Source organism: Hypanus sabinus, chromosome 9, assembly GCF_030144855.1.
Source record: "Hypanus sabinus isolate sHypSab1 chromosome 9, sHypSab1.hap1, whole genome shotgun sequence".
NCBI lineage: Eukaryota > Metazoa > Chordata > Chondrichthyes > Myliobatiformes > Dasyatidae > Hypanus > Hypanus sabinus.
Genome location: NC_082714.1, coordinates 108,270,368 through 108,293,713, shown reverse-complemented (window position 1 = coordinate 108,293,713; position 23,346 = coordinate 108,270,368). Strand labels below are relative to the sequence as shown.

The 23,346-nt window shown below is 45.3% G+C and overlaps 1 protein-coding gene across 1 annotated transcript in view; it reads left to right on the top strand.

Annotated features, from left to right (window-relative positions):
- The window catches only part of LOC132399711 (RNA-binding protein 38-like), a 55,499-nt gene that overhangs the window by 13,741 nt on the left and 18,412 nt on the right, over positions 1–23,346 (top strand). Inside the window, exons 2-3 of the mRNA XM_059980389.1 lie at positions 943–1,066; positions 3,463–3,517. Of these exons, the coding sequence (XP_059836372.1) occupies positions 943–1,066; positions 3,463–3,517 (179 nt within the window). The remainder of the gene's footprint in view (positions 1–942; positions 1,067–3,462; positions 3,518–23,346) is intronic.

Genomic DNA, 23,346 nt, shown 5'->3' with positions numbered 1-23,346 from the left:
ACAATGACATTCCCCATTGATTAACAAATGAATACAATTACCATATCAGCCATTCTAAAGTGAAACAACGGCGAGAGAAACACTTATCCGACAAAGAAACATTCCTACTTGTAACAAACCAAAGAGGCCATTTTGAGTAACATACCCAGGACATTGTACATATATCAATGTACTGCTGCCACAAAACAATACTTTTTATAACATATGTCAGCAGTATTAAACCTGATACTAGAAGGAAATGTAGATGCTGTTGGGTGTCGGATGATGTCCTGGCCAATCCTATCTGCCGACTTGTAGCGTTCCTCACTTTGTTTACGTCTAGGGTATGCTGTGTGCACAACATGGCTCTTGCTGCATTGAGGGTTGCTGAAGACAGGAAAAGTCCCACGTAATTTGGGAATTCCTGTGAGTGTTGGGTTAACTTTAATTCCCCCACCCATACATACCGCAGCCCAGTCTGTGGTGTCTCAGATTCCCTGGCCAATGGCTGCTATGGTTGGCAGGGTCAGTGTTGGCCAGAGTGTGCAGTTGACTCAGCTTCTCCGGTCCAGGGTCTGGGTGTAGCAAGGTTATTTATGAGCTGACTTAAAGATGGGCTTTAATTGTCACGTGTACATCAAGATGTGGAAGCACAGTGAAATGCGTTGTTTGCATGAACGAGCAAGATAGTCCAAGATGTGGTGGGGGCAGCCCTTGAGCATCACCACACTTCAGGCACCAACATTACATGCCCTCGACTTACTAACCCATACGTCTTTGGAATGTGGGAGGAAACCGGAGCAGCCAGAGAAAACCCTCACGGACACAAGGAGCACGTACAACCTCCTTACAGACAACAGCGGGAATTGAACTTGCTCGTTGGTGTCATGCTCACCTCTACTGCCCTTCTGCGTGCCCCACTTGGGGAGCTCCACGTCACTGACTTCTCCATCTGTCTGGTAGGTCACCATGGCGGACAGAATTTCTGCAGAACGGGCCTGTAAGGATCCCAACCCCATCATCGATGGCAGAAAAGCCAATGTCAACCTGGCCTATCTGGGGGCGAAGCCAAGAGCTGTTCAAACTGGTGAGTAACTCTGGGCTGCTGCTGCTGTTGTTGTGACAACCTGTTTGGATGTGTTCCTCAGTCAACCAAACTGACTAACTGGATCTCGTACCCTCTCTGTGACATGGGCCTCTCACCCCTCACTCCTGGTTAAAGCCTGCTCCCCCTCTACCTTCCCTCTTAGTCCTGATACAAAGTTTACCCAAAACCCGATTCTAAGTTGCTCCTTTGAAGTTACTCTTGATTAATTCCCTGTCCACATCTTCCTTGGGACTTGATGGGAATCAGCTAATTTCTCTTCTGATTGTCATATACGGGTGTCCCACTTGGATTAACTCAACAGACTTCCCTGGTTAAAGGGATCTGCAGCAACAGACCAGCTGGTAATACGGTTCAAGCCAGCTGAAGCGTTCTGGAGAGACCAGATTACCGACACCACCCTAATCCTGGGTATGAGAGCTAAACGCTCACCTCTGGCTCCCAACCCCTTCACTAGTCCCCCTAGTTTGTCCCCTTTTCTCATTCTCCCCCTCCATTTCTTTTGGTCTTCTTTCCCCTTCCCAGCTCCACCCACACACTTCCACTCACTGGCTCTCCCCATCCTCTCTGGTTTCATCCCTTCATCCTTTGTTCACCTCTTCACCCATGGTTCCCATGATCACCTGTGGGAGGGAAGGGTTAGATTCACATGTTGGCACAACACTGTTGGCCAAAGGGCCTGTACTGTGCTGTACTGTTCTGTGTTCTCCCTTCCCCTGGTAACCCTCTGTGTTCCTCCTATCTGTCTTCATCTTCACTTGTTTGCCTGTCTCCATCTTTCACCCGCCTACCACAGCCCTCCCTGTCTCTGGCTCTATCTGCTCTTCATCCGTCCCTCTCCTCAGTCCACAAATCACCTCTGGTCCTCACCTCACTGCTCCCCCTCCCCTCAGTCCACCCATCACCTCTGGCCTTTGCCCCTCTGCTCCTCCCCCCCTTTTTATATTGTCTACGTTCCTACTTCCCTCCTAGTCCTGTTGGCAATTAAAGCATAAGACTATAGAACAGTGGAGCAGACTTGAGCTACTTGGCCCATCAAGTTTTCTCCGACATTCCATCATGGCTGATTTATTATCCCTCTCAATCCCATTCTCCTGCCTTCTCCCTGTAACTTTTGACACCCTGACTAATCAAGAACCAGTCAAACTCCACTTAAGGTGTACCGAATGACTTGATCTCCACAGTTGTCTGGGAGTGAATTCCACAAGTTCACCTACCTTTGTGAGCAGCAGAGAAGCACGGTCCCTCCCAAACTGCCTAACCACCAAACTACGTCTCTGTCCTGTCCAAGGAAGGATCTGAAACTCTCAAAACCATGACAGAAATGTCACTTGTTCCCAGGACACTGGCTGAGGCAACTGGCCCTTTGGGGCATATGGACAATGACCTGGACTCTCTCAAAATCCTAGAGGAACTCAGCAGGTCAGGCAGCATCTGTTGAGGGAAATAGTGCTGAGCAGTGTCTCTGCCTGAAACATTGACTGTTCATTTCCCTCAACAGATGCTGTCTGACCTGCTGAGTTCCTCCAGCATTTTGTGTGTGTTTATTGCTCCAGACATCCAGCATCTGCAGAAGCTCTTGTGCCAGTGGCTTCAGCTTGCACAACACTCTTTCCTCTGGAGGCAGAGGTTTAGCAGAGTCAGTATTGATTGGGAGCGAGTTGTGCCCCCGACCCCTGCAGCCAGACAGATGAGGAAGAGAGCCCGGCTGGGATAGAAAGTGAGGAGGTCAGCCCAGGCAGCGACCATAAACACAAGTCATTCTGCAGAAGCTGGAGATCCTGGAGATCCAGAGCAACGCACACGTAATGCTGGAGGAAATCCGGTGATGCAGCATCTGTGGAGGAGAATAAACGGTGGACATTTCTGTTGGTGACCCTTCACTGGGATGGGAATGGAAGGGGGAAGAAGCAGAATACGAAGGTGGAGAGAGAGGAAATGAGTACCAGCTGGTAGGGGAGGGGGAAGGTGGGAGAGGGGGGATGGATTGAGAAGCTGGGAGGTGGTAGAAGGAAGTGGTAAAGGGCTGAAGTAGAAGGGATCTGATAGAGGTCAGTGGACCGTGGAAGAAAGGGCTGGAGGAGGGGCACCAGAGGGAGGTGATAGGCAGGTGAAGAGGAGGAGTAGGAGGAGAGCCAGAATAGGAAGTGGACAAAGAGAGAAGTAGCAGAAATGAACAAAAATCAATATCATGCCATCAGATGGACTATATGGTGTTGCTTCTCTGAACTAAGCATGGCCTTGTCATAGCAGCAGAGGAGGTAGTGGACTCCCATGTCAAAATAGCAATGGAAATATAGCCACCAGAAAATTCTACCCTTTGTGGCCAGTGTTGATTATGTTTGGCTTATCATCTTTCCAATCTGTTTTTCTTCCAGGGCTTGCTCTGGGTGTCCAGCAGATCCACCCGGCTCTGATCCAACGACCCCTCGGGTAAGAGCAAAGAGTGTTTATTTTATAAATAGTGCCGTGCCTTGTATTTGTACACTGCCTTTCCACCATGCAACCTTTGAACTTAGAGAGGAGTATGCTGCTGGCTGAGGCTTTGCGGACAGCTAGTGAGAGTGGTGTGACTCGTGTTGAGTTGAGCCAGGGGTCTCTGAATTGAGAGAGGATCAGTAATCTTCCAACCCTGGAGCGGAAGAGCAGGCTGCCAGTCAGATAGGACGTGGGTAACTCCATTTCCATGGCACTCCTGAGACTAAGCCGCCTTCATCTTGGTGTTGGAATGTTCAGCTGCCCCCCCCCACCCCGTTCCCTGTCTTGCTTCTAACTCTTGATTGGTCTCCTTGTATATGGTACATGTGTGGGACCTAGTGCTGGGTTTGTACAATCGGAGAGTTTGGAACCTCCAGTGACTTGCAGGTGATGTGTGTTTTATGCCTGGGCCTTGTGAACAAGGGCACCAAGTGTGTGCAGATAGACACACAACATGCTGGAGGAACTCAGCAGGTCAGGCAGTGTCTATGGCAATGAATAAACAGCTGACGTCTCGGGCCGAGACCCTTCATCGGGGCTGGAAATGAAGGGGGAAGATCTGGGTTTCCAGCATCTGCAGATTCTCTGGTGTCACAGAAACAGAGAGACAGACACACATGTACACACCCCGTTAGATGCTTGTGTGCACATTTTGCCACACACACATTCACATCCACCCCCACTTACACATGTCAACCACCCACACTAGCATGACCACACACACAGTCACAGACCCTCTGTTGAAGAATTTCCAGCCCTGAGTACAGTGTGTTGAATTCCCATTCCCTGGATAAGCAGTGTTTTTGAGTGTTGTTCGGATGAGCTCACACTGAACTGAATCTTTCACATCACATTAGATTCCTGGCCAGAGGAATGTCACCAGTCACCTTCCATTTTGTACTCCTTCCTTTCTCTCTCTCTCCCCCCCCCCCCCCCCACCAACTCCCCTCATCTTTTTATCCTGGCTTCCTTTCCAGTTCTTAATTCCTTTCCATAGACACTGCCTGGCCGGCTGAGTTCCACCAGCATTGTGTGTGAGTGTGTGTGAGTGTGTGTGAGTGTGTGTGTGTGTGTGTGTGTGTGTGTGTGTGTCGAGATTTCCAGCATCTGCAGATTTTCTGTTTGTGTGTGGGCTATTTTGGATTTTCAGCATCTGCAGAATCTCTTGTGTTTATGATTAAATTCTGTGTTGCTCTGACAGAGGTTCTTGTGTCTTTGTCTGATTGATCCTCCCTTCCTTTTATATTTTGCTCTTTCTGAGGGGGAAAAAAAAGCTTTTGAGACTGTTGCTGTCTAACAGTCTTGCTGCTGCAGACTGGGGCTCGGAGCTGTTCTGGTCAGGAAAACCCAAAGCTGCTTCCTGCTCTGATTCAAAGTTGTCCGTCAGACAAGGGAGTGGTGTCACTGATCTGAGGTGAATTTGCTAGGCATTACATTAATTGAATAGGTCATCTTTCCCTCTCCCTTCCATCCACAGGCTTTCAAATAACAACAAAATTCCAACACTTTGATTCTTTCCTCCTTCATACTTAGTGGGTTAAGGTTTGTCAACCTCAGCATAGAAGATAGAACCTGCCACACACATCTCCTTTAAACTTCCTCGCTGTTCATACACTCTCTCTTATTAGATATTTGACCCTGGGAAAAGGATACTGGCTGTTAACTCCTCTCAAAATCTTAAGGTCTCCTCTTAGCCTCTACCGCTCCAGAGAAATCAATCCAAGTTTGTCCAACGTCTCCTTGTGGCACATACCCTCTAATCTAGACAGCATCCTGGTAAATCTCTTCTGCACCCAGTCCAAAGACTCCACATCCTTTCTATAATGGGGTGGCCAAAATTCAATGCAATACTCTAGAGGTGACCTTTATCAAAGTTTATAAGGCTGCAATATACAAAGTTCAAAGTAAATTTCTGGCCCTTCGAGTCACACTGCCCAGCAGTCCCCCCAGTTTAATCCTAACCTAATCATGGAACAATTTACAGTGACCAATTAACCTACCAAGTGGTACGTCTTTAGACTGTGGGAGGAAACCCATGTGGTCACAAGAAGGTACAAACCCCTTGCATCGAACCCTGGTCACGTGTACTGTAAAGCATTTTGCTAACCACTGTGCTACCATGCTACATTTTCTTGCAAGCATTAACAGTAGCAAAAAGAAATTCAATAGGATCAATGGAAACCTGCACACACAAAGATTGACAACCAATGTGTCAATACAGTGATAACACTGAGAACACGAGTGGTAGAGTCTTAAAAGTGAGGCCATGGGGTGTGGAGTCGGTTCAGAGTTGAGGAGAGTGAAGTTTTCTACTCTGGTTCAGGATCCTGATGGTTGGGGTAATAACTGTTCTTGAACCTGGTAGTGTGGGACCTAAGGCTCCTGTACCTCCTTCCTGATGGCAGCAGTGAGTAGAGAGGATGGCCTGGATGGTGGGGTCTTTGATGATGGATGCTGCTTTCTCGTGGCAGTGCTCCTTGTAAATGTGCTCAGTGGTGGGGAGAGCCTTTTTTTTTATGATGGACTGGTCTGTATCCACTACTTTTTGTAGATTTTTCTGTTCTTGGACAGTAGTGTTTCCACACCAGGCCGTGATGCAACTAGTCAATATACCCCCCCCGCCCCCAACTGTGCATCTATAGAAGTTTGTCAAAGTTTTAGATGACATGCTGAATCTTCGCAAACTTTTAAGAAAGTAGAGTCGCTGTCATGCCTTCTTTGTAATGGCAGTTATATACTGATCGCAGGTCAGATCCTCTGATGTTATAAAACTAAGGAATTTAAAATTACTGACTGGGTTCGTGGATCTCTAGTTACTTCCTCCTGTAGTCAACAATCAGCTCTTTGGCTTTGCTGACTTTGAATTTGTGTGACACCGTTCAATCAGATTTTCAATCTCCCTCCTATGTGCTGGTTCATCACCACCTTTGACTCGGCCACCTTAGCAAACTTAAACCTGAATGTGGCATTGAACTCTTGACTCTGAAAACTAGTGCTTCAACTTGTAAAGGCAAGCATGCCACACACTTTTCCCATCCTATCAATCTCTGTCGCCAATCTACTTTCTTAAACCTCCCCCACCTTCACATACACATTGTTCCTCTGTGTGCCAGCTCGAGGTTTCTATAACTTGCCTTTCCTTCATAGTGCTATTACTTTCTAAGCTGGGTTGTACTGTGCCAAGCGCATCCAGGCTTTATTTCTGGGTTCTTGCTGTTGCCTGGAGGTGAAGATGGGCTGCTGGAAATATAGCAAGAGCCTGAACCTTCGGACTCTTCTTTCCTGTCTGGGACTGAGTTTGAGCCAGAAGCGTTCTTCACCTTTCAGCCAATCGCTCTACCTCAGATTTGCAAGTTCTCTTAATGTTTTGATACCTCTGACTGCTCCTTGTGAGGGTATATTTTTCCTACATGAGGATGCACTGATAATTTAACTACTTTTGTTTAATATGATCTTGAGGAGTCCCTAGATGAGCACAGTCACTTTCCCTGGAGTTGGTGTGCACAGGGGGGTGGGCTGAGAAGGAGCATCGAATTCCATTGCCCCGAAGACTGTGGTGAATCTGATATAAAGTCTTGGAGTGATAGAGCATGGTGACCAGCCCTTTGGTTCAACTGGCCCATGCTGACAACTGTACCCTCCCAACTGGTTCCATTTTCCTGCATTTAGACCATAGGCCTCTAAGCCATTTCCCTCTATGTACTGATCCAAATACCTCCTCAGTGTTGTAACTGACCCTGCCTTGACCACTTCCTCTGGCAGCTCATTCCAGGTACTCACTGTCCTCTGTATAGAAGTTACCTCTCGGGTCTCTCTCCCTTGGCTTGGGTCTGCACCCTGTAAATTTGGAGACCCATCCTTGGGGGGAGGGCAAATGACTATAACCATCCACTGATCCATACCCTTCATGATTTTATGAACTTGTATGAAATCACCTCTCGTTCTCCTGTGCTCCAAAAAATAAAGATCCAGCATGGTATGTTTGGACTATGTCGTGATCTGCTGGCTAGGATTTTTGATTGTGAGTCCGAACTGTTAATCCAGATTAACAATTCTAAATTCTAATGTGGCTGCAATCTGGATTCCTTTCCTGCTGTTGCCTGTAAGGAGTTGGTGCACTTTCCCCGTGACCATGTGGGTTTCCACAGGGTGCTCTTGTCTCCTCCCACATTCCAAAGACGTATGGATTAGCAGGTTAACTGGACAAATGAGTGTAATTAGGTGGTGCAGGCTCGTTGAGCCGGAAGGATCTGTTACTGTGTTGTGTCCCTAAATAAAATAAAGGGTAGACTGACTGGCAGTCAGAAATGTCAGAATTGGTCACACAAACCTAGCCAGCTAAGCAGTCTTGAGTTTGAATGTAGCAAAGAGAAAAAGGTAATTTTTTTTACACAGAGAGTTGTGAGTGCCTGGAATGACTTGCCAGGGATGGTGGTGGAGGCTAAAACATTAGGGGTATTTAAGAGCCTCTTGGACAGGTACATGGATAGAAGAAAAATAGAGGGTTATGGGGTAGTGTGGGTTTAGTACTTTTTTTTAGGATTATAAGGGTTAGCACAACATGGAGGGCTGAAGGGCCTGTACTGTGCTGTAGTGTTATATGGTTCGATGGTTGATGCTGTACTGAGAGCTCAGCAGGGCAGAAGTATCTCCTGATTGTGGAGCCAAGAACAGTTTCAGAATAAGGGGAGTTAAGTGAGGCGAAATTTTCTCAGAATCAGGATGTTAGGATGTGAAAATGTTGGGATGGAAGATCAGTCATCATCTTGTTGGATTGTGGTGCAGGCTTAAGAGGCCAGCTGGCTGACTCCTGCTCCTATTTCTGATGTTCTGCTATAATATAAGCTCACTGCCAACTGAAGACGACCAAACCAACAAACTCGAGGGCTTGAAATGTAGCTTCTAATGCTGGTACGCTGCATGTAGATGTCCTGGAGATATAATTATTCATAACCAGTTAGGTTACACACTCAACAGAGAAGGAAGAAATTGAAGACAGTCTTCACAGAGAGTCGGTGTTCATGTTGGCTTGCTACTGTTTTAAATTGGTAAACTGTTCATTATTGTCATATGTACCTAGGTACAGTGGAAAAACTTGCCTTGCAAACTGTCCATACAGATAAATTCATTATCTGCATTGAGGTAATGCAAGGCAAAACAGAGTGCAGAATAAAGTGTTACAGTTACAGAGAAAGTGCCGTGCAGGTAGACAATAAGTTCAAGGTCATAAAGTAGGTTGAGATCAGGAGTCCATTTCTCTATACTAGGGAAGTATCCAATAGTGTTATAAGTGGGTAGAAGCTGTCCTTGAGCCTGGTGGCACGTGCTTTCAGGCTTTTGCATCTTCTGCCTGATGGAAGGGGTGGGAGGAAATAATTCTCGATCCAAGTTGGCTAGTGTTGGAAGTTTGCAGTCATTTTGGCAATATACAAGTTTGTTGACATGGTGGTCTGAAAACTTTCTAACCACATCTAGGGCTTCACATGTACTTGGCTGTGGAAAATTGCCCTGGTATACCCAATTGGTAAAAATCAGACCACATTGAATTCAGGGACATGGATGTTGGAACTTGGAGCAACAAACAGGATGCAGGAGGAATTCAGCTGATGTTTCAGTAGAGACCTTTCATCTGGACTCTGGGTCTGGACATGAAGGGTTTACCGCCCACATCTGAATTAATTTAATCTTTACCCAGTACGATTACCCTCAGCCTCCGGTGAAGTGATGGAAGGTCCAACAGTCTGTTCACTGATGCCCTTATTTATTGGGACTCATCCAGCACACTGCACATTCATTCTCTGCAGCACTGGTGCACAGTGCCATCTGCGTTACTGGTTATTCACGCAGGCTGCTCTGACCACACCTCCCCGACCTGTGCATTCTGCCACCTAGAACAAGGACAGCATTTGCGTATCACAAGACATCAGGAATTTAGGACATTTTTTTCTGTGCGTTTTACATTTGCCAATGACTGGTTGATGTGTCTACTACATTGAAAGAGATTAACTTCATTTGTCTCGCTTACACGAAAGTGTACAGCAATATGCATCGAGTCAAACTGGCGAGGATTGTGCTGAGCAGCACACAACTGTTGCCACACTTCTGGCAGCAACGTAACATGCCAACAAGTCAATAATCCTAATCAAAAGTGTTTGGAATGTGGGGTGAACCCAGAGGAGCAGAAGGAAATCCGTGTGGTTACAGGGACAATGTACAAATGTTTGTACAAGCTCTGTACAGACAATGGCGGAATCCAACCCTGATCTTACAACTTGCACTGTAATAGCATTACGCTATCATGTAGTAGTATCTTCAGTTGAAGCATGTCATTGCTTCAAGAATACTTCGATCATTGTAACTGCCTGAAAATGTGCAATAGGCATATACACTCAGTGGGCACTCTATTAGATTCCTCCTGTACCTAATAAAGTGGCCTCTGAGTACGTTCATGGACTTCTGCTGCTGTAGCCCATTCACTTCAAGATTTGTCATGTTGTGCACTCCGAGATGCTCTTCTGTAATGTGTACTTATTTGAATTACTGTCGCCTTCCCGTGAGCTTGAACCAATCTGGCCATTCTCCTCTGATCTCTTTCATTACAAGGCATTTTCGCTCGCAGAACTGCTATGCACTGTATTTTTTTTTGTTTCTCGCTTCATTATCTGTAAACTCTAGAGATTGCTGTGTGTGTGTGAAAATCCAAGGAAACTAGCAGCTTCTAAGATGCTCAAACCACCCTGTCTGGCACTTTGACATTTCTTCCCTATTGGGATGATTTGTCTGAATAACAATAAAGAAAAGAAAAAATGTAAAAAGGAAAAAAAACATTAAAACCTTAGAATTCTGAACTTGTTGTAAAGCACCATTAATAACTTCTAGAGCAGTGGTTCCCAACCTGGGGTCCATGGACCCCTTGGTTAATGGTGGGGATCCATTGCATAAGAAAGATTGGGAACCCCTGTCATTTACCTCTGGATGGTTTTTGCAACTTTAAATGTAGCTTTTTCTGTAAATGTAAATTTTTTTGAGTCCTGCTTTTAGTTTGTGCTGTAGTATTCACTATATCTACCACAAAAGTAATAAATTTTAGTTTATCAACAATACTTTGTTATAAAATCATGCACTTTACACTGACTCTAATTTATCTGCATTCTGGATATTAATAGGTCCCACTGACACTGTCTTTTGTATTTCCTGAAGGGCCTCTGCATATGATATGACAATTTCTACCTGAAAATCTGCACTTCCACAGCTTTCTTATATACAGGACACCCTGCATAAGCGGAGCTATGTTCCCCTCCACAATTGCTACATTTGTCTTCTCTACAATTAACGTACACATGTTCTCCACCACATCTACCACAGCACCTCTTATCCCTTCACACAGCTGCTACATGCCCAAACCTCTGACACTGAAAACACTTCAGACGGTGCAGCATACAGACTCAAACTACCCAAGTCAGAACCTAAAGTAACCCTATCCAGCAGCCTTTTTACCATCAAATTTAATCAACACTGATAAGCAATATGTTCTTACTCCACCATGAAACTCTTTTAAACATTTGGTGTCTACAACTTTTCCCTGACTAAGTTTTATTTAAAAAAAAAATCACTAATTTATTGCAACACCAACAAACTACATTCAATACAACCAGTTGCCAATTACATTTTGACTGTTTAACCCAGCCCCCCCAACCTTCATCCCCACCCCTCTCTCCCCCCCCCAACCAACTGAATAGTAGTGCATACACAGAGAATTCCTATTTTAACAGAAGACCTTTTAAGTTAGATATCAAATTTGCCTGACTAAGTTATTTTTAATTTGGTTCATGGATAAATGTAGAGGCACTCCTATGATTACTCCTCAAAGCCACTGTCATTCAATGATTCCTTCCTCCCACAGCTTTTAAGCATAAGGCTTTCTTATGTTGCTTATTAACTTTACAAAACACTACGAGTGCCCCGTCTGTTAAAGATCTTGCACCCACAGTATCTCTTAATATTTTTTTTCAAATTCTTAGTTAAGTTGATCAGATTGATATCAGAAACAGATCTGCATCCAAAACTCAGCAATACCTTAAAACTCTATTTAAATCCCATCTATTGCTTTCGTCAGTGAATGATAAGCCATTGCAATCCTCAATCGTGGCTTACTTTTCCATTTCCCAGAAACCTGCCATTTGCCTTCCTCCATACAACTTTTATCACCCAATAACATCTCCTGCTCACTACCTCCATCACCATGATATCTCGACCCCTCCCTTCCTACCTCACTTCCCAACTTAGCCATATTTCCTGTGGCAGCATCACAGTCAATCACCTTCCTCAACTGGACCTCTTGACCATGTCTGCAAGCTTTTATGGTTTGAGTTGCTGCCACACAATTGGCTGATTAGATAATTGCATTAATGAGCAGCTTGCGGGTGTACCTTTTAAAGTGGCCACAGAGTGATAATTCCACCTCTTTCTGCTTCTGCTCTTTACATCAACCCAGGTGGACTGACGTCATAGGCTGAGCCATTCCTAGGGAGCTTGCCAACACTCTTTTCTTTCTCAGCATCTCCAGACTATAGATAGTGCCACTCACCTCCTACTTCCTGAATAGTGGAAACTAGCTTAGCATTTCCTAATGTGTTCAAATAATAATTCTATTAATCATTCATCATCTTTTCAGTAGTGGGAGTGTGGACCTGCATTACATGCTTGGCATCCATTTTCTCAGAGTAGGGGAGACCCCAGTGTGTAATGGCTATGTTTTGAGGCAAATCAGTCTCCTTTTTTTTTGTGTAAACGATGTTGGTTTGAGGAAAACTATGTGGATGAATTTTCCCTTGTGTGTTTGGAAGAGCCAAAGGCTGTTGAAGAAGCATTGGATAGAAGCAAAAATGGAACCTTTTCTGAAAGAGAAGGGGAGATGTTAGGGTGGCAGGACTGTGTGTTGCTGGAAAAACTCTAGGGCCTTTCTCCCTGTGACCTCATTAAAGTAACTGGAATTTAGCAGAGGATCTACTGAAGGGAAGGTTGGCGAGATGGAAGATGAAGACCCAGAGATTTTGGTCATGGTCAAGAGGAGTGAAGACGAGGGGAAGGAGCAGATTTGGCTATTGAGCTGGTGAACTAGCTGATGGAGAATGAGGGATGGTTGAGGTGGGAAATGTGTGAGGTTCTGTGGTGTGGGAAGATGTTACATCACCAGGAAAGAGTTCTTTATGGAAAAAATATCATGTTAAGAACCTACATGGTTCATTGCTTTGTAGTAAATTTTGGTAGGAAGCCATTTTAAAAACTGAAATGGGAGTGAACTTTGCAGAGAGAGAGTGTGTGTGAGTTAAGCAATGCATGCTCCATTTGAAAACAACATTGTGTTTATATGTACTTGTGGTGTTGTTTCAGTGTTCTTCACATTCTGTTATACTCCGAAAGGTACAGGAAGTAGATTTGCTCTGCACTAGTGCAGTCAAAGCCACAGTTGCCATGGAAATGAGCTGGCAAGCCTGTGATCACAGCAATGCTTTTATATATAGTGAGATGAGAGCTGAGTTCCACTGAGGCTCAGGTTGAAGTCAGAGTTTGTCTGCTTTTCCCTTTGAGCGTGTTAGTCTTGTGATGGTTAAAGCTGGGGAAATACTCAGCAGGTTGGGCTGCAGCTATGGAGAGAGACACTGAGATCGCCTCTCCATAGAGCTGTGGGGGTGGGGAGCAGAAAGAGCAAGGAGTTGGGGGCAAGAGGTAAGTGGGGAAGTGTCCTGAGAGGTGGAGCAGGGCTTTAGAGGGAGGAAATGGGTGACATTAAGTGACAAAGTGAATGTTGGTGCAAGGCAGCACACAAAATGCTGGAGAAACTCAGCAGAGTAGAGAAATAAACAGCCAATGTTTCAGGCTGAGGCCCTTCGTCAGCACCCTTGATCTGTTTTCACCACACTTTAAGCAGCACCACCATTGCTGCTGTCAGTTGAATTAATCATGTGTAACACAGGCCTTCCCTTTTGTCCTTCCTTCCTGCTTGTTACCCTCCACCCCCTCAGCTTGCCCTGGTTGCAATCATTGAAAGTAAATCCTCTGTCTTGTGTGTTAACCCATAAGTAAATAGTGTTTTTCTCTGCTTTTGAAATCCATTTACTTTATAGTCATTAAGGTGTGAAATTGCAAGCATTTCTTTCCTGTTTGGGGAGTTCTCCCACTTCACTTAGCCAAGCAGATGCTGCCTGACCTGCTGAATATTTCCCGCTTTAACTTTAAGCGATGGGTTTGTGCATTGTGGATCAGTAAATCAGGCAGATGTCGCTGCAGTGTTCCTGTACAAATGTTTTGGCAGACTGGACTGTATTCCCTTCAATCAGCCCTATTCCATCTTGTGTTTGCCGCTTCCATGGCAACAGGGAGTTGCTATGAAGCTTGAGTCCATTTTTTAAAAATCTGATCCATGCTAGGTGGCTTTAGGTGACTCCTGAATGCTGGGGTTCTTCTGATTGTGTAAAAGAAACGTAGATTTTTACTTGTGAGAGGCCATTCAGCCTACTAGGTCTGTGTTTGACAATCGATAGATACACCCACTACCCCGTTCTTTATTAACATCACTGTATCTTCCTTTTTGTTGAGGTATTTATCCTCTCTGGGGTTGAATGGTTTGCCCAAGTGTGAAATATTCATAGAATGAGAGGGTGGTGTGAGGTGGAAGTGGTTGATGCAGGCTCGATTTAAGAGAAGCTTAGATGGGTACAAGGAAGGGGTTCGAGGGGAATGGGTCAGGGTGCAGGTAGATGAATGGGTGGATCAGGTTAGTATGGACTAGATGGACTGAAGGGTCTGTTTCTGTGTGTGACTCATGCACTCTCTCTGCAATTGTATCATGTAATGTCATATTTCTAAATTATTTCTTTGTCACTGAATTGACATTATTACTTACATCCTTCATACAGATGATTTGCCTGATATCTCACAGTCAAAATAATCTTCCTGTGCACACTATATCACTGTTGAGTTACTCATAGGAAGGAAATGCCAATTAAATCTTCTCAGCTCTCTGCTCTGATAGTGACAGTACCTTGCGAGGTTGAATTCCAGACAGCACCTTCTACATTGTTCATTACATCGGACAAGTTGCTCTCCCTCCCAAATGGCACAGGACAGGTGGAAGTTAATGCAGACAAGTGTGAGATGTGCATGCTGAGTACAAGGGAAGCTCGGGGGCAGGACTGCTGTGGGTATGTGGGTTTCTTTGCTGTTTACAGCTGTGGTGCTTTGTAATCAGGGATTTATCTGGTGCTGTGTGTGGGTGACTTTGTTTCGGTTGGAGGTGGTTTTCGAACACAACAGCCTCTTTTCTAGAAGATTACAGGTGTCACTGGCAAGGGCCGTTTATATTGCCCATTTCTAATACACCAGGAAAGCAGGCCATTCAGTCCATCGTATCTCTGTGGGTGTCTCACTCCTTTCCCCATAGCTGTGTGAATTCTTTAAAACCTAATTCAAAGTGACAGACAGGCTGCTGGAGGGACCACTCAAAGTCAAGTAGCATCTGTGGGAGGGAAGGTATCGCCCATGATGTGGGGTTTTGACCCAAAGCTGCGAATGTTCCTCCCCACCACCACTCCCAACCTGCCCAACCTGCTGAGTTTCCCCAGCAGATCGGGTGTTGCTCCGGATTCCCGCATGGAGCATCTGCAGTCTCGATTCTTCACTGATGCAGAGTGCTTGACTGGAGCTGGTTCCTCAGAGTGACTGCTGAGCCTTGCTGAGAAGAGATCGAGCTGGTTATAGAGCAGGCCAGCTGAGGACTGCAGTTCCCATCTCCACACTCTGGTCATCTTTGCAACCAGTAGGAGGTGAGGGAGGGTCTGAGTGGGATTGCTCTGGCTGCCACCATTCACTACTGGCTCCTGCTTTGGAAGCGTTCGGTGGTCTTTATCTGGTCTGCGCAGTCAGTGTGGCTTCAGTATTCTCATCTCCCTGCACAGTAGCAGAAGGATGTGGAAACAAGATGCTCCCCAAAATCTGAGCAAGAGTAGATGTGCAGCTAGGAAGGAGCGGTTCATCTCACAAGCACTGAGAGGTGCCAGGGAAAGGCTGATTGTGATCCCATTGTCTGGCCCTGTCCCATTCCCGTGGTCTCTGATTGTATTCCGTGTTCCCACTGCGGAAGCTGACAGAGGGGCCAGTGGACTGCAGGATTATTTCATCATATCAACAAGCTGAGGTAATACAATGGAAGACAGTAAGAAAGTGCAGAAGAGTGTTGCAGTTACAGTGAAAACAGAGAATAAATGCAAAGCCCTGTTGAGGTAGATGGTGAGGTCAAACATTCATCTTAACATGCAAGAGGTCTGTTCAATATTTGTATAACCGTGGGAGAGAAGCTGTCCTTCAGCCTGGTGGTACTTGCTTTGAAGATTTTGTATCTTCTGCCTGATGGGAGGAGGAGGAAGAGAGAACCTCTACCAAGGCAGCAAGAGGTATTGTTAGAGTTCATGGAGGGGAGGCTGGTTCCTGTGTAGCATTTAGTCAAATAAAGAGCAGGGGACAGTTGCTGGAAATGCACAGACCAGGCAGCATCTGTGGAGAGAGAAAAGCAGAGGTAAAGTTTACAGGTGATTGACCTTCCATCACAAACTGGAAAGGCTGGTTATCTGAACTTGATCTTTGTGATTTATTATATTCTGGCTGCTGGTCTGACTGCTATCTATACTGTTTCTCGTGGAAGGATGATTTTCAATTCAGTGGCTAGGGCATGACCTGCTGATGTCTTACTGATATGGGAGCATTTGCCTGATCGTTCTGGGGTCAGGTCCAGCAGGATTCCTGTTCACTTGGCAATAAGACCACTTGGTGTGTCCTGTGTCTCAGGCTGCTGGTTACGTCTCTAAGAGTTGGCCCTGCTGTGGTGGGGTTGGTGAAGGCTTCCAGCTCCATGTTAGAGCCTGAATCCAAAACCTGTGAACTAGCCATCGATCCGCAGTTCCAGCTGCTCTGTCAAATATAGGGACATTTGCCTGTGGCTACTTCCAAGAAAAGCAGGGTGTGGGGAGGGGTTGTGGTCCCTGTACTTCAATCTCCCAGAGATTCTTTCCCTTCCTGCCCCTTACTCACACTGCCCAGGATTCCCCCCCCTCCACCTCTACCATCCAGAACTGCCTGAATGCAGAACACACCTCTCAGTGTGCCCCTTCCCTGGTCTCTGTCACCGCTCCCCTCTTCCCCCAGTCCCCTTCCCCTCTTCCCTGGTCTCCGTCACCCTCCGCTCCCCTCTTCCCCCAGTCTCCCCCACCCTCCCCTTCCCTGGTCTCCCTCACTCTCCCTTCCTTCCTCCTTTTCTACCTCCCTTCTTCTTCCCCAATCGGGCGCCCCTTTTCCCTGGCACCACCGCCTTCCCTCCCACACTCAACTACACACCCAGCTTCAGTATTTCCTCTCCTCAGGCAGCAGTCATTCCCCGGGATAGCACCTCCCTGGCCTGCTCTCTGGGACATCTGTTGTTTATTCCCTGTCAACACCATCCAGCCTCTTCTCAAGGGGATTAGCAGCACCTGCCTGACTCTCCGCTAAAGGTCAGCTTGACCTTTCCTGTGTCTGCAGCACCAGTCTGTGGCCGCTCTCGGCCAGTGTATTCATAATTATACTGTGAAGAGAATACATTTCCCACGTTATTCACTAAGTATTGGCATTGCTTTATGCAGAATCAGGTTTATTGTCACTGACAGAAATGATGAAATTTGTTGTTTTGTTCAAATTTACTGTCATCCAACAGTACACATGCATATCGCTAAGCAAGACGATGTTCCTCCGCACCAAGGTGCTCAACACTGCCCACATAACTCACACACAACACATTGTAATTTACCACAGATAAATTACAGGTAATAAAATATATCCCCGAAGACTGACATTTAGCATAATGTGCATTTACAGCACAAGTTTAAAAAGCAAACAGTAGAATGCTACTGGCGTTTCAGATGTGATGAGACCTGGGTGGTGGCAAGTAGTTCAGCACCTCAGACTGGGGGAAGAAGCTATTTCCCATCCTACAGTCCTCGTTCTGATGCTACAGTACCTCCTGCTTGATAGTATTGCAAGACAAGTTACAGGGTGGTATGGTAGCCTAGCCATGAGCACAATGGTTTATAGTATCAGCAACCCTGGTTCAATTCCCACTGCTGCCTTCTCCCTGCGACTGCATGGGTTTCCTCAGGTTTCCTCCCACTGTCCTAAGAGGTACTGGCTGGTAGGTTAATTGGTGATTGTAAATTGGCCTGTGATAGGATGGGATTAAATCCGGGCATCACTGGGTGTTGTGAGGATTGGGAGGGCCTATTTTGCGAGAGAGGAATAGTGAGGGGGTGTTCGTGGGCTTTTGGACTTTACAGAAATCTGATGGCGGAGGGGAAGGAGCTGCTCCTAAAACATCGAGTGTGTGTCTTCAGGTTTCTGTATCTCCTGCTTGATGGTAGCAATGAGAAGTGGTTATGTCCTGGGTGGTGAGAGTCCTTCACGATGGATGTCGCCTTCTGGTACCGCAGGTTACATTTTACTGGTAGTTTGTCAGAGACTTCTCCAGGTTGGCTTGGTTGAAGCTCTCACAGTGGCTAGGAAGGCATTAGGGTATGCTGTCTTGTGACTACTGATCATAGTGCATACCTCCTCCACTGCCAACCTGAACTGGTCAGGGACGGAATGTACACTGCAAACAGAATAAGGGGAATTCTCAGTCAGCGGATAAAATAGACAACACTTAACTGTTCGATGTTTACTGAAGCAGGGCTGAGACACGGCTACAATATCTGTGCACTGGGATGAGTTAATCATGCAGCAAATGCTGCCGCCTCTGCCTATTATTGTCATAAGTACCAACATACAGTGAAAAGCTTGTTTTACTGTTCATACAGATCAGATCACTACACAGTGTATTGAGATAGAAAAAGGTAAAGCAATAATGCAGAATAAAGCGTAGCAGCTACAGAGAAAATGCAGAGCAGGCAAAGTGCAGAAATGTAAACAATGCATGTATCCTGTTGATGGAAGTGGAGGCCTTTTGGCCCATCAAGCCTATAACAGCTCTCGGAGCAAACCCATGAACCCTGTTTCTCTGAATCTTGTCCTTTCCCATGGGCCAACTACCTCGGATCCTCCTACAAGTCCTCTGCACTGGGAGTAACGTACAGTGGTAAATTAATGCACCAACTTATACTTTGGGATGTGGGAGAAAACCAGGGTGCTTTTAGAAAACCCACGTGGTCACAGGGAGAGCGTGCATACTCCACACAGACAGCAACTAAGGTCAGGATTGAACTTGGGTTCCTGGAGCATCTCTACAGACTATATTGTCCAGTATCGGAAGTCTTGTCGTTTCTTATGGCTTATTGCTTGTTGATATCTGTGGGTTTGTTTCTTTCATTGACTGACTTACATTTACAGACTTTCCTCCAGCTTGTCGGAGCCCAATGACACCAACCCTGAATGGTAAATGACCACTGTCAGTTGCCTTCAGTATGTAGGAGAATGGTAGAATCTGTGGGAGTGTAAGGGGAATAAACTGGGATTCATGTGGCTAGCACAACCTCGGTGGGCCAAAAGGCCTATTTCTCTTAATGCACAGCTGGATTTTATGCTTGAGCTTCACCTCTTGCGTTGAGTTAGCAGCTTTTAAAATGGAGTAAGCTGTCTGTGAGATGGTAAAATCTCCCTCCCTTCCCAAAGCAGAGAAGAAGAAAGCTGGCCTGTTTAACAACAGCAAGCACAGACAATGACGCGCTGCTGGCTTAACCCATATTCATGGCTTCTTCACTGAATTGAAGAAGACTTAATTGTCTGTGAATCCCGTTCTTATTTAAAGCACAGCCACCTCGACAACAGCTCCATTTTTTGTGAAGAAGCATTGACTCAGAGTCACTGTCATATGTTGTGAAATTTGTTACTTTAAGTCTCTAAAACATTAGAGCAGAATTAGGCCATTCAGCCCATCAAGTCTTCTGTCATTCCATCATTCCTGATTTACTACCCCTCTCAACCCTACTCTCCTGCCTTCTCCCCATAACCTTTGAAGCCCTCTCTAATCAAGAATCTGTCAACCTTTGCTTTAAATATACCCAATGACTTAACCTCCACAGCTGTCTGTGGTAATGAATTCCACAGATTCACTACCTCCAGCAAGTACAGGCCCAGGGCCATCAAATACTCTTTATATGTTAACCCTTTCATTCTCAGAATCATTCTTGTGAATCTCCTCTGGAACCTCTCCAATGCCAGGTAAGAGGCCCAAAACTGCTCACAATGTTCCAAACGTTGTGACCAATGTCTTATAAAGCCTCAGGACTACATCCTTGCTTTTATATTCTAACCCTCTGGAAATGACTGTTGGCATAATATTTACCTTCCTGCCCACCAACTCAACAAGGACTCTCAAATCCTTTTGCACCTCTGGTTTTTGAATTTTCTTCCTGTTTAGAAAATAATCTATGCCTTTATTCCTTCTATCGAAGTTCATGACCATACACTTCCCTGCACTGTATTCCATCTACCACTTCTTTTCCCTGTTCTCCTAATCTGTCTAAATCATTCTGCAGACTCTCTACTTCCTCAACAACACTTCCCCCTCCTCCTATCTCTATATCATTTGCAAACTTGGCCACAAAGCCATCAATTCCTTTATCCAAAACGTTGACATACAATGTGAAAAGAAGCGGCTCCAACACTGATCCCTTCAGAATACACTAGTCTTGATGGAACCAATTCAAAAAGGATCCTTTTATCTCACTCTTTACCTCCTGCCAGTCAGCCAATCTTCTATCCATGCTAGTATCTCTCCTGTAATACCATGGCCTCTTATCTTGTTAAGCAGCTTCATGTGTAGCACCTTGTCAAAGGCTTTCTGAAAATCCAAATAACCAACATCCACGGACTCCTTTGTCTATCCAGCATATTATTTCCTCAAGATCCAACTGATTCATCAGGTAAGTTTTCCCCTTGAGGAAACCATCCTGACATTGGTCTATTTTATCATGAGCCCCCAAGTACTCGGAAGCCTACTCTTTAACAATAATGGGTTCCAACATTTTCCCAATCACTAAAGTCAGGCTAACTGTTCTATAATTTCCTTTTTTCTGCTTCCCTCGCTTCTTAGAGTGGAGTGACATTTGCAGTTTTCTAGTCCTGTGGAAACATTCCATAATCTAATGATTCATGAATGATCATTACTAATGCCCTCACAATTGTTTCATCTTCCTCTTTCATAACCCTGGGGTGTCATCCATTGGGTCCAGGTGACTTATCTACCTTTTAGACCTTTCAGCTACCCAAACACCTTCTCCTTAGTAATAGCAGCTACACTCACTTCTATCACTGACACTTTCACATTTCTGGCACACTGCTAGTGTCTTCCACAGTGAAGTCTGATGCAAAATACTTTTAAGTTTGTATGTCATTTCGGTCTGCCATTACTACTCCAGAGTCATTTTCCAGCACAGCGATATTCACTCTTTCCTCTCTTTTACTATTTATATATGTGGAAAAAAAACATTGGCTAGCTTACCTTCATACTTCAACTTTTCCCTCCTTATGCCTTTTTTAGTTCCCTTCTGTTGTTTTTTAAAAGTTTCCAAATTCTCTAACTTCCTTTTTTTTTGCTATTCTATATGTTCTCTCTTTTCCTTTTATGCTGCCTTTGACTTCCCTTGTCAGCCACGTTTGCCTCATCCTCCCTTTAGAATACTACTATTTCTTTGGATGTATTTATCTTGCACCTTCCATTGCTGTTCTTCTGTCATCCCAGCTAGTGATGCCTTCCAATCAACTTCGGCCAGCTCCTCTTTCATGCCTCTGTAATTCCCTTCACTCCACTGATACCTCTGACGTCACTTCTCCTTCTCAAAGCTGCAGGGTGAATTGTAACATATTACAATCACTGCACCCTTAAGGGTTCCTGTACCTTAAGCTCCCTAATCAACTCTGGTTCATCTCATAATGCCCAATGCAGTATTGTCTTTTCCTTCGAGAGCTCAACCACAAGCTGCTCTTAAAAAGCCATCTCATTGACATTCTACATATTCCCTCTCCTGGAATCCAGCACCAAGTTAATTTTTCCAATCTACCTGCCTATTGAAATCCCCCATGACTATCACAACTTTTCCCTTCCTACTTGCCATTTTTATTTTCCTTTGCAATCCGCACCTGACTACTGTTTGAAGGCCTGTGTGTATAATTCCCATCAGGGTCTTTACACCCTTGCAATTTCTTAACTCTACCCACAAGGATTCTATACTTACTGATCTCCTGTCACCTCTTTCGAAGGACTTGATTTCATTTTTTTACCCACAGAGCTATCCCACTGCCTACCTGCCTGTCCTTTCAATATCCTTGGATATTAAGCTCCCAACTATGATCTTCCTTCAACCACAACTCAGTGATGCCCATAACATCACAACTGCCAATCTCTAACTGTGTTACAAGATCATCTACTTTATTCCGTATACTGGGAAACTCTGACACCTTTAGTCCTGTACCCTTTTTGATTCTGTCCCCATATTACACTTCAGTTCACCTCTCTGGCTGGCATTTTGCTCTCTCATCTGCCTGTCCTTCTTGACAACCTCTCTACACACAGCACCTAGTTGTAAACCAACAGCTCAATCTTCAGCCCTATCCCTCTGGTTCCCATCCCCTGCTAAATTTTGTGGCAGTGGTACTCTGCAAGACATAAAACTACTATTAAGTTTGCAGATAAATAAATATGTAGTGTAAAAGAGGAATAGTGTGTTCATGGACCTTTCAGAAATCTGATGGTGGACAGGAAGAAGCTGTTTCTAAAAGTTTGAGTGTGGGTCTTCGTACCTCCTCCTGACGGTAATGAAAAGAAGGCATGTCCTTGAAGGTGAGAATCCTTAACAATGGATGTTGCCTTCTTGAGCTGCTGCCTTTTGGGAGTGGGAAGGCTTATACCTGTTATGGAGCTGGCCATGTCTATAGCCCTCTGTAGCCTCTTTCAGTTCTATGCAGTGTACCGGCCGGTGACACCACCAGTCAGAATGCTCTCCCCTGTACATCTGTCGACATTTAATTTCCTCAAGCTCCTGATGAAGTAGAACCATACTGGTGTGCCGTCTCTGAATTCATCACAAAGCCATGGATTGATCCTGTGGGGTTCTCCACCACTGGCTCCTCACTGAGAACTTTTATCCCGTGTCCATTGTCAAAGTTGCATTATTCTATTTGCAGGGAGTTTGCAGACATTTTTTCTGCACAGATACTGCTGCTGCCCAGGTTGGGACCTGACTGGGTTTGAACTCAGGACGATCGGCCTTGAGGTCCAGTGCTGATGCTGCTACACCACCAGCTGGCACTCTGGTGACTGCAGTACGTCCTTATACTGCCAGACCAGTTTGTCTCTCGCCTGAAAGTTATAGGACAGAAAGAATCTGATTGGGCTGGGGCACAGTGAATGTTTCACAGATAATGTAGGTTGGCACAAGATCGTGGGCTGAAGGACCTCTACTGTGCTTACTATCCTGGTTCCAGTACATCCAGTATCAGAACAAATGATAACGACGGATCTGATAACATCGAGAGTCTAGACTGTGGTGATATGGAACGGGAGGGTGAAGCTTGCAAAATAGGAAATTAAATCACTGATTTTAAAACGCCAAAGTGCTGTAAGCACTCAGTAGGCGAGGCAGCATCTGTGGAAAGGGTAACAGTCAACATTTTGTCAGAGCTGGGAAAGAGAGAGATGGCAGGAAGTCTTCAGTAGGTGAGAGGTGGGGGAGGTATAGATAGATATCGGAGTGTGGATCTTCTCC